Source organism: Hoplias malabaricus, chromosome 15 (genome assembly GCF_029633855.1).
Source record: "Hoplias malabaricus isolate fHopMal1 chromosome 15, fHopMal1.hap1, whole genome shotgun sequence".
Classification (NCBI taxonomy): domain Eukaryota; kingdom Metazoa; phylum Chordata; class Actinopteri; order Characiformes; family Erythrinidae; genus Hoplias; species Hoplias malabaricus.
In genome coordinates this window covers 13,963,360-13,974,064 of record NC_089814.1, presented here as the reverse complement: position 1 = coordinate 13,974,064, position 10,705 = coordinate 13,963,360, and the positions used below count along the sequence as shown (strand labels likewise).

General features: G+C 36.0%; 1 protein-coding gene across 1 annotated transcript; it reads right to left on the bottom strand.

Moving 5' to 3' along the window:
* Positions 1-543: 543 nt before the first annotated feature.
* On the bottom strand, positions 544-6,557 carry pold3 (polymerase (DNA-directed), delta 3, accessory subunit). The gene is made up of 12 exons (XM_066646077.1): positions 6,425-6,557; positions 5,793-5,848; positions 5,612-5,714; positions 5,071-5,110; positions 4,774-4,906; positions 3,775-4,030; positions 3,334-3,403; positions 3,064-3,244; positions 2,713-2,822; positions 2,433-2,518; positions 2,248-2,323; positions 544-1,486 (listed from the first exon to the last, which is right to left on the bottom strand). The coding sequence occupies exons 1-12, from the start codon at positions 6,479-6,481 to the stop codon at positions 1,275-1,277; spliced, it is 1,380 nt and encodes a 459-aa protein (XP_066502174.1). The 5' UTR covers positions 6,482-6,557; the 3' UTR covers positions 544-1,274.
* Positions 6,558-10,705: the final 4,148 nt, after the last annotated feature.

Sequence of the window (10,705 nt, the reverse complement as noted above, 5' to 3'; positions counted from 1 at the left end):
GGGGGATTTTTACATTCTTTACATTTTTACATTTCATGTCAAAACATTACATTCCGTCTTAACAGAATTCTGTGAAGCTGCTTTGTAACAAAAACAGTTGCAAAAATCACTATAAAAAAAATAAATTTTTTTTGAACATCTGCAAACTTACACCTATAGCATTTGCCAAAAGCATGCTGTACATGTCACTTAACTGTTGCAGTAGTGCTTTTCATTATTACAGTTGATCCAATTCTGTTATTTAAGTTCAAAGGCCAACATTTCGGAAGGAAATGGACTCAAAACAGAAATGATCCATTTTCCCCAAACCTTGGTTTTATGACAACATGAAACTAATCATTACTGTCGTCAGTGTTGCTCAATGATGAAACCCTGACAAAATGCAAAAGAGCACAGACGTCTGCGGGGGGTGGGGTGGAGTGCGGTAATGGGGAATAATGTGGTTTGGCCCAAAAAAAAAAAGCTCAATTTCATGTCTGTGGCAGGAGATCAGAGAAGTTTCGCCTGAGTTCAGTTCACATTTCCAGAGACATGCCATCCTGAGCAGTCCGTTTTGTTTTAATAAAATAAAACCTCAGAGATCAGGCCAACCATGGAGCCAGAAACTGATGTCATGTCGAAATGTAAACTTATACAAAGGGGAAAACATTCACTCTCAGCAAGTACCCAAGTTACAAGAACCAAAGTGTAAGCATGTTTTCAGAATTTATCATATCCTGTTTTTTTTTCCCAAAAATATCTTCAAGTATTTACATATGACAATTAATGACTCACAAAGGCTTTAAAGAACTTGGAAAGTGTTCTGGAGAACATTAGTGTTAAGATGACAGCTAGGAGAGGTGTTACTACAAAGAGAAGTTTATTATTCTATTACAATGAAACAACAGAATGCCATTCAGGATAAGAAAACACTACTCCACCTGGATCAGTGAAGAATGACTAACAGTACAATGCCTGATCCTTTTTTTTTCTAATCATTATTTAAAAAGAAAATTCTGAATATTTTTCCAGCTCCAAATTCCGTATTTAATGGAAAAGGCCTAACTTCAGCAAATGACCAAAACTCCTAACAAGCACTGTAGGGACATCTACTGGAGGAGTAGTGTACTGGAGTCTTCCATGTTTATGTAAGTGCCAGAGGTTATCTATTTGCTTCTGAAGAGCTATAAACATAAGAGGTACTACTTATGTCCAGCAAATGATTATGTCCACTGCATTTCAATGGTGATCAAAAACCCCTGCAATGCAGCAAATACAAGTAACCCATGGTAAGTTCATTTCTTCTGGAAGAATCCCATGATGGATGCCTGTTTAGTTGCTTTATTGGCTGCAGCAGCAGAAGCCTTTTTCTGACTTGTCTCTTTCGGTTTCATCTCTTCTCTCTTTCCAAGCGATTGTTTGACTAAATCCTCAGACGGCCGGCTGTCAGCTTTGATATCATCTTCATTCTCAGAGTATGACTCTGTCACATAGCCTTTCTCTGTAACTAGGGGTAAAAAAAATCTGAGTTAATTTATATAACACAATTTGGTAGTTATGTTATGGTTCAAGTTGCAGTAGGTTTTCCTGAAAAAAGCCCAGCTTAATACAGTTTTTCATACATTCAGTCACAGCATGCATAACAGAAAAAGCATTCATTTTTAAAGACCACTTTTCACACAGTATCAAAGACAGATGGCATTTTGCATCAATTTATAGTGACTCAATCCTGTAAGTGTTCAATTCCTGCAGTGCAATACTTTTTCATAAGGAATTGTTTAAAGCATCTCTGAATGACTTAGGATTCTGTTAATGAACCCTGAGAAATAGCATGAGCAACCAGACCACATTAAACAAACTCTTTTTTCAAAACATAAAAACATTTTACACTAGCACTTGAGATCAAGCTTTCCAGAAAAAAATATATACAAGAAAAATAACACATTTCTTTTGTGGTCTCACTCCCAGAGCTTTCCTTCAGATGAATATATAATACAGCTTGAAATCAACTGCTCTTACCATCATGTTTAAACTTAATAATCTTGCCAAAAGAAATATACACTGCATTTTAATGACTAGACAAAACAATGCTGCATGTTTTCACTGATGCTAGACAACATCACACCAATAAATCTTTTCACCAATGCCAGGAAGGTCTTACTCACTCAGAGATGTGAATGAGTTCAAGTTCTTACTCAGCCTCCGCAAACTTCATTTAAACCATGTTGACTGTTTTCTAAGCACACTGTACAATGTAGATATTCTTACCCATACAGCCTTCACTATCAACAAACATATTGGACTTCAAAACTCGTCTCCTCTTCCTTCTCCTGCCTTCTGAGCCCTGGAAAATCCAAGATAAGGTGTTCAAGAAAAAAAGAAAAGATATTCCATCAGCATGTTACCAATTATTAAGTCTGATAATTTAAGAATTGGTGTTGGAGAACTCTCACCTCTTGCAGTGGGACAGGTTCCTTTTTCACTTGTTTTTCAGGGCTTGGAGTCTGAACTTCAGGCACAGGTGGAGAATCTGGAATTACTAAGACAGAATTAATGTTACCATTTAGCTTGTTAGCACAGAGAGCAATCGTAGTATTTCAGTGCATCTTCTCTCCCTGCAAGGGGAATCATTTGTTTGTTAGGAATAATTTTCAGATACATGCTATCATATAGATCATTATCTGGACTAGTTCATAAAAGCCAGGCTTGAAACCGCATGGCTATTTTTCCTACCATCATCATCGCTACTGTCAGGCTGAGGTTTTTTTATTCTCCGTCTCTTCTTCTTCTGACCATCTGCTCTTTCGTCATCACTGTCTGAGTGCTGGACACGCTTTGTTTTACTGTTTCAAGAATATATTGATAATGTAAAAGCATCCAAGCCTTCAAATATAATTAACACACAGAAATCACTTGTATAAAGTCTTACTAAACAGTTCAGTGAAATCCACACATGAAACCTCGAGAGTGGAAAAAGTGACAAGTGGGAAGAAAAAAGCTAGGGAAACTGAGTGTTGGTGTTGGTATTCATTTAAGAATCAAGTGTGATTTGACCTGAAAGGGGGGTAAGGATGTAAATCTTACTTCCGTGTCTCTTTTGAGTCCTCTCTCACTCCTTTAGACTCCTTGGCTATTTCCTGTTTTATGTCCTCCTTTGTTTTGGGTAAAGACTGAGAAGGCTCAGTACTCACTGCAGCAGATAATTGCTGGGATCCTTCCATCTCCTCTTTGATATTTCTGTCTGGTTTGTCAGTGTTAACCTTTTCTGTATAAAACAAATAAAAATATACATTTAAAATATGAGTCCGAGTCTAGTTTTAGACGCTTACAAAAGGTATTCTTAGGAATACTCACTATCTGCTGATTTCCCAAAAAAGTTCATAACATTAGGCTTGGAAGACACTTTAGTTTTTGGTTCTTCAGACTGAAACATTAACACATAAATATCAGCTCTTCATCCACATTTCAAACAAGAAATATTACTACACCAAGTAGTAGTACACCAATTGCTAACTATATCTCTTGCACTGAAATAGCTTAAACCTAGTTTCTATCATCACCACTGTAAAGAAATCTGTCTGTATTTCTGTACAATGACAGACAGTAACATAAAATCACTTTAAAAGACTGTTTAAATCTCCAGTGAATTATGCCAAATTGTAAAAAAAATATTATTTTCTTTCAAAATCAGTAACTGAATGCAGCTGCTAAATACAAGAGCAAATATGAGCAGATTTGTCATTTCTGATTTAGGTCCATTTTATTCCTTTAAAATGTCAATCAAAACACACTTACTAGAGATGTATCATCCTTCAGTTCTGTTTTCACCTCTTTGCTGTACTCTTGATTTTTAGGAGCAGCTTTATTTGAAAACATCCCCATGATTCCTTTAGGCTGTTTAATACTGTGTTTAGTGACAGCAGTCGTGTGGTCATTCATTGGTGGTTTTCTGGCCTCCTTTTCCAGTGCTGTGGCCAGAACTCTTTCCTGGGCTTTCTGCAGCTCTGCTGTGGACATAGGAATTGCAGCTGCACAGTGGATAGCACTGTACCTGCAAAAGACAAAATATTCTGTTAAGAGTACATTACTGAAAATTTCCATCTAATGAAATTAAATGAGCAAAGCAAACCCTACTACATATTCATTTTAATGCATCTTTAATAGATTATAATATTATTTCAGTGTGATATACCTCAAGAGACAGCTTATGTCAATATATTTACACTCACAATAGTATAATTCAGTTCAGTGTCAAAAATTCATTCGTTGTCTGAAACCGCTTATCCAGTACAGGGTCGCGGTTGGGTCCAGAGCCTACCCAGAATCATTGGGTGCAAGGCGGGAACACACCCTGGAGGGGGCACCAGTCCTTCACAGGGTGACACACACACATTCACTTACACCTATGGACATTTTTGAGTCGCCAATCCACCTACCAATGTGTGTTTTTGGACCATGGGAGGAAACTGGAGCACCCAGAGGATTCCCACACGGACACAGGGAGAACACACCAAACTCCTCACAGTCAGTCACCCGGAGAGGGACTTGAACCTACAACCTCCAGGTCCCTGGAGCTGTGTGACTGTGGCTCAGTATCAATAATTTATAAATCTAATTAAAAAATTATGCATTATTATGCATTAAGTAATATGCATAATTCCCCTTATATAACAGCAATATGATGTTAGCAGGATGTGCTGTTTAACATCTTTTTTAGCATCATCTTTAATATGTTGTTAGCATGACCTTGTCTTTAACAGAAATATTGTCATAAGAGTTGTTAAAACCACATACTTGTTGCAGTTTTTCAGGTTCTCCTTAACAGCATCATAATCTGTACTATATAATGGACCACTGTCCTTCAGTTCAGCTCTCTGGATGCTGTATACATGAATGCTAACTGTCTTTTCCAACTTGGATTTCGTATCTGGAAAAGATTGGACAAGCAAATTCAAAGGAAATAGATAATAAAATCCATTAGTCTTCATTTCATAATTCCAGCTGTTAATCAGTGCACTGAATTGCACTGAAAACCACTGCATGTTCAAAAATAATATACATAATTTAGATTTTTTAAAAATATATACATACCCTGAAGTTGGTCTTCACGCACCACTGACACCTTATGACACTGAAATGAAGGACAAAGTTTTACCAAAAAAGATAAAATATAAAAGTACTCAAACAGAAACTCAGTGACCTCATGTAGAGCTACAAAAGTAAACTGGGAAAGCAAATACAGTCACCTTGCATTTTACACAACTTTATAATCTCCAGATCTGAAATAGCACTATATGTCATTTAAAAATATATATAAAGAACAAAATAATTACATTACTCACCAAATAATAAATTACTTAAAGTGGTAAGGAGACTGTACCATGATTTTCCTTAAAGATCGCATGATCCCATTGTTGGAGGGCACTGGTATTAAGTATAATTTTTTTTATCATTATGTTTACTAATTTGTCGAATTTTGTTTTTTCATGGTTTTACCATTATTTATTATGAGAAACTTTTAAATGAAAATTACATAATTCTCACATGAACACAGGAGTTACTGTCAGTCAGATCACATAAAAGTGATAACTCCTCATTCAAAAGCCTGAAGGGCCAAAGGGTTTAAACTCACCACGCAGCCATTCTCAATGCTCTTTCCAGACACAAGGTAAGTGGCATGAAGTGTACTTCCAGACCTCTCCTTGCGTCTCTGTTCTAGGTAGTGATAAAGCATCCTGTAACAAATGAACAGCAATGTTTGTGAATCTCAAAATGAATTAATTATATTTGAAGACCACTGTGATAAGACTCACTGTTTAGCCGTGTTGACATGGACTCCAAGAGTAAGACTGAGCCATTTGTAGGTGACCTGTTTACATAAAAATAATACAATACGTTTAGTATCCTATAAAATGCATAAGATTGTTAAGTTCAGAGTCAGCAGATATTTGCTTAATATATTCATACAGGTTTAATAATAGCATTATACCTATACTCACACTCTCACTCTCTCTCTCTCTCACACACACACACACACACACACACAACACCGTTCATGTACCGCTTCACCAGGTATGCACTCCAAAAATACGTAAATTTGATATTTTATTTAGTTTAGACCAAATAATTTCAGATATCTGGTTACACAGTTGAATAGCAAAACTGATCTGCGCATTTTACTGCTGTAATTTCCTTACTCTACATTTATTCACACAACCCGATACATCATAAACTGGCGGTATTCAAGACATAGAAGACTGGATTTATTTTATTTGTATATTCCATTCCACGTTAAATGTGTGTGTAACGGTGTAAGCTCAGGTGGAACAGAAGGCTGGAATAAATAGCTAGCTGCCTTCACTCCAGCGATAGGTGAGAATAAACAGAAACGATACAAAACAGCAAGCGTACTCATAAAACAGTACCACGTCGAAGAACAACTTACAATTTTGTTTTGGTCATTGACATACTCGTCTATGTTTTCTAAGTAGAGCTCGTCCATGTTTCCGCGGAGACACGAGCCCCTGCTCTGTGTGAAACGCGGGAACTTTATTTTCTTCCGGTCACGTGCTCAGACGTAGAGCCCGCTCTGGTCCGGCGCCGCGGTTATGCTTAAAGTGACATTACGGCAAAAGTAAAGAATTTTAATTTTGCTTCATCTGATGTAAAAATGCCCACACGCCTCCTGTAATACCCCACAGTATTGGCACGTATATGCTTTAAACCCAGGAAAACCCTCTTCTTCAAGTTTAACTTGAAAAAAGGCAGAATGTCCCTTCAATGTTTTATACCAAGTTAAATATACTTATCTTTAACATTTTAATTCTACAACACTGTGTATTTAAAAACTAAGTACAATGGAAATTAATGATAGACATTTTACAATGCACATGGATGACTCAGTGATTCAGCAATTTTAAGTGTTAATTAATTAATTAATTAATTAGTTCTTCCATCCAGTCATTCATTCATGTTATGCAACAGTTTCATGCGTAGTACACTGCTTGTTTGCATGTGCCTGCTGAAGAGTGCAAGGTTGCATGGTATCCCAAATCTGCATCAGATGGCATATTCGTCAAGAGAATTACCCATCAACAAACCTGTGACATTCCTCACAGAAACCAATAAGATTTTGTTATATAACCCTCAGGCAGTTCATAAGAGTTTGTTGTCATGGAAATCCTGCAATTGTCTGTTTAGACCAAACTACAGTATTGTAATGACATTCAAACAACTTGTTTGCACACTTAAATAATGACAACAATATGTTTTTAACTGTAATATATGTAATGTTACTAAACACAAGCACCTTTATAATGATAAGCTATGTGTAATTTACACTTGATAAAAGACTAGAGCATTGTTGGGACCAGTATTTTAGACAGAAATACCTTTCTTTATAAACATTTAGTTGATCCCCAGCTGTAGGTAATCTAGGTTCAGTTACAGATTCATTGAAAATGTTGAGCAAACCACTCGCTCTCTGTGCAAATGTACTCATTAGATAGGCAGTAACAATCAGATTTGTCCTGGGTATTATTGTGTGTTATATGGACAGATTTTCAGCTTAGCTGCCGACCACTGTGAATGCTATTTACATTCAATATGGAACCTGTCTTTTAGTGTCCACATAATGTATGATTATGTATTTTACAAGACATTTGTCAAACCTACACTAAACTTCTCACAGATCCAAGGCAAGGATTGAACCCAAAACCCCAGGATCCTGGAGCCGTGTGGCAGTGACTCTACCTGCTCCACTGTGTAACCACAAGGATTGTTCAATGACATATACCGAGCTTCAGGAATGTCATCATATAAGTTCTGAACTGTGAGAAGTTGAATACTGAGAATTTCTTGAAGAAGAAATCCCTCCAGTTTTATGAAGAATGAAGGAATGTATCATGAGATGTGATTGTGAAGGTCATTCATTTTGCTGTTCTTGAAAAAAAAATTGCATTGTTTTAACAGTGTGTGGTAGCATTATCATACTGAATGTGGAGACCACAGAGCACACCTGACCCTCATGTTCCTTTGCCCTTCTATGACCCTGATTAGCAATCATTTAAAATTAATTACATAATGTCTACTCATAATGTTATCTAATTTTTATAAAAATGCTTCTAAACATTTACCAAATATGTACAATATTGACCTGTACCCTAGACTAAAATATTTGTGAAGCTGAGATGAGACTTAGTTATGCATGGTTAGTAAAACACATATCAAACATCAATAATTTATGTGATTCTGGTGTTGTGAATATAGGATCAGATCAGATATGTACATGAAAATATTACATAGCGACACTGGTCTCAAATCCCATATTGCTGAATCTGAATAAATTATAATAATAAATCAGTTTTCAGACCAGAATGAATATAATTACTTTATTCAAAAAGAAGGTTACAACCAAAAATAAACAACACTGCTGTTTTTTTTATCATGGTTGCTCATGTTCCTTAAATCATATGTGTGTGTGTGTGTGTGTGTGTGTGCATTAAAAACGAAAGACAATTCCAGACTTCACTCTCTGCTCTTGGTGGAGTAGAGGTGTGTGGAAAAAACTCAAAACATAAAAGTTACTGAATTCCCATGATAAACTTCACTTCAGCAACAAACCACTGCTGCATTACAATTTAGTCTTCAGTGGTCAAAGGGAATGTGACACACAGCATCTGAAAAGAAGCAAAAACATACATAAAAACATTAATTACATTTATCTACTACATAGCATTAATTATTATAGCAGGTATTAGATTTGGCACATCGGATATATATATATATATATATATGAAAACAATTCATAAGAAACAGTGATGAAGTATGTGTTTTATAAGAACTTAACTTACAAAGATTCCTTTCCGCAGCCAAATGGCCCAAAATAGAGCTCTGAAGGAAGACACACTCCTTGTCGACAAACTCCATTGAGGCTGGCACAGCTCCAAGGGAATGAAGCAGCCTCATTCCCTTCAACTTAAACAAAATGCCAAATTATTTTGGTCCTTTATAGTGAAATGCCAACTTAAATGTTCCAGTTAACTTGAACTTAACCAACAACAGCATAAAATCATAACCAAAAATTGGGGTGCAGATGAAATAACATGCTTTGTTGATTTTCAAAGGAACAAATTTTAGCACTTTGTAAGGCAAAGTAAGGCAAACTGTTTACTTGCTGACTATAGCATTGGTTAAAAAATATAACAATAGATTAAGCAGAGAAAATGAAAAAAGGAAATATTGCACTATAACATGCAAAAATAATCCATATTCAGTTGTGTTCTTTGTACAGATTATGCTAACTTGTCTACTTATCTTCATTTAGAATATCAAGAAAATATGCACTTAGAACATTCAAACCATTGCAAACAGTTTTAGCTCTTACACCTCCCAGAGTACAATAATATAAAACAAATCTTTTCCTATGAAATGAATACGAACAAAAAAAACTTACAGTACAGGGCTAAAGCAACCAGTAGAACCAGAAGAAATACATGTGGAAATTTCATGCTTGCTCTTGGTATAGTGACACCCTGAGGAACTTGGACCAAATTTCTGATCTTGCTGTTTTATTTTCAGCTTGTTCCAGAGGGTGGAGTGAATCCAATGAGGTCACTCTGATTTGGACTCAAAATTGGATTATATGGCTGTATGAACAGCAATACTCTTCTTAATCACATTTGGTTAATTTAGAATATGTTTCAGTGTGAAGGGTATTCATGGTAGGGTATGTCACATGATTTGATCTGCTGCAAATTATCAGTGTGGGGGTGGTGGGGTTCACATGATCTTGAACACATGCTAGTCCTGATGGTTTCAATTTACCTCTGAGTTTCCAAGAGTTTAACACTGCAAATTTATAGTTTTTAAAATCAGTAGACTGTTATTTACATTATAGATTGTAGCATTTTGAATTTACTGGGATTGGTCCAGTGCCTTATAGATAATTTGGGGAACACTTTGGCCTAAAATTCAATTGTTTCCTCACAATTTGCTAGCTCTCCAATCTCTTCCTACATACTGAAAACAAATCTGATGTTTTTTACAAAGCCCCAGTGTCTTGGTCTGGTATGCTAGTCCACCACCCCACCCACCATCTCTCTCTCTCCTCATAGGAAAGAGATCTGGAGCTTTTTTTTCCCACAACAAACAGAATTCCAAATGCTGAAAAACATGAGGATATTGCTCTATTCATACTGCATAGGTGGGTAATATAGAATTATTTTTGCTCTTCCGGATCACTTAAGGTGGAAATGTCTTCAACTTCGGGAGATGGCTAACTACATTACAGAAAGCGCTACAAAATTAAACAACTCCAGTTACAAATTCACACAGTTAATAACAACTTACAGACAAGTTAAATGTCAGACATATACAAACAACAGTTATATTTTTCCCTCAAACACAATATTCCACATTTAAAGACACTTAGATTTGGAATGTAAACAGCCACAGGGAACTGTGATAGCTCACAATCGTAGATTTTCCCTTCTAAAAGCAAAAATCTAAAAGCAAGTCCCTTTAAAAAGAACTGACACTGTAATCAAGTATAAGGAGTGTAATGTGATATACTACAAACTTCCTAAATAATCATGTTATTCTCTTCTGTTTCTGTTCTAACTACCTATTTTTTATGGATAGAGCATGTGCCTTTTATCTTTCCCCTAATGACTTTGGGCCATCAGAGAATGCACTATTTGTAAAACAGGGCCATGTGTTTTGTCAG

What these genes read in the sequence shown, in the direction of transcription:
- pold3 (XM_066646077.1), bottom strand. Translation starts at nt 6,481, where the DNA reads ATGGACGAGCTCTACTTAGAAAACATAGACGAGTATGTCAATGACCAA. An exon ending in TCAATGACCAAAACAAAATT is followed by an intron (nt 5,849 to 6,424) that starts GTAAGTTGTTCT and finishes TTATGTAAACAG; the next exon opens with GTCACCTACAAATGGCTCAG. An exon ending in TGAAGGATGATACATCTCTA is followed by an intron (nt 3,404 to 3,774) that starts GTAAGTGTGTTT and finishes TTAATGTTTCAG; the next exon opens with TCTGAAGAACCAAAAACTAA.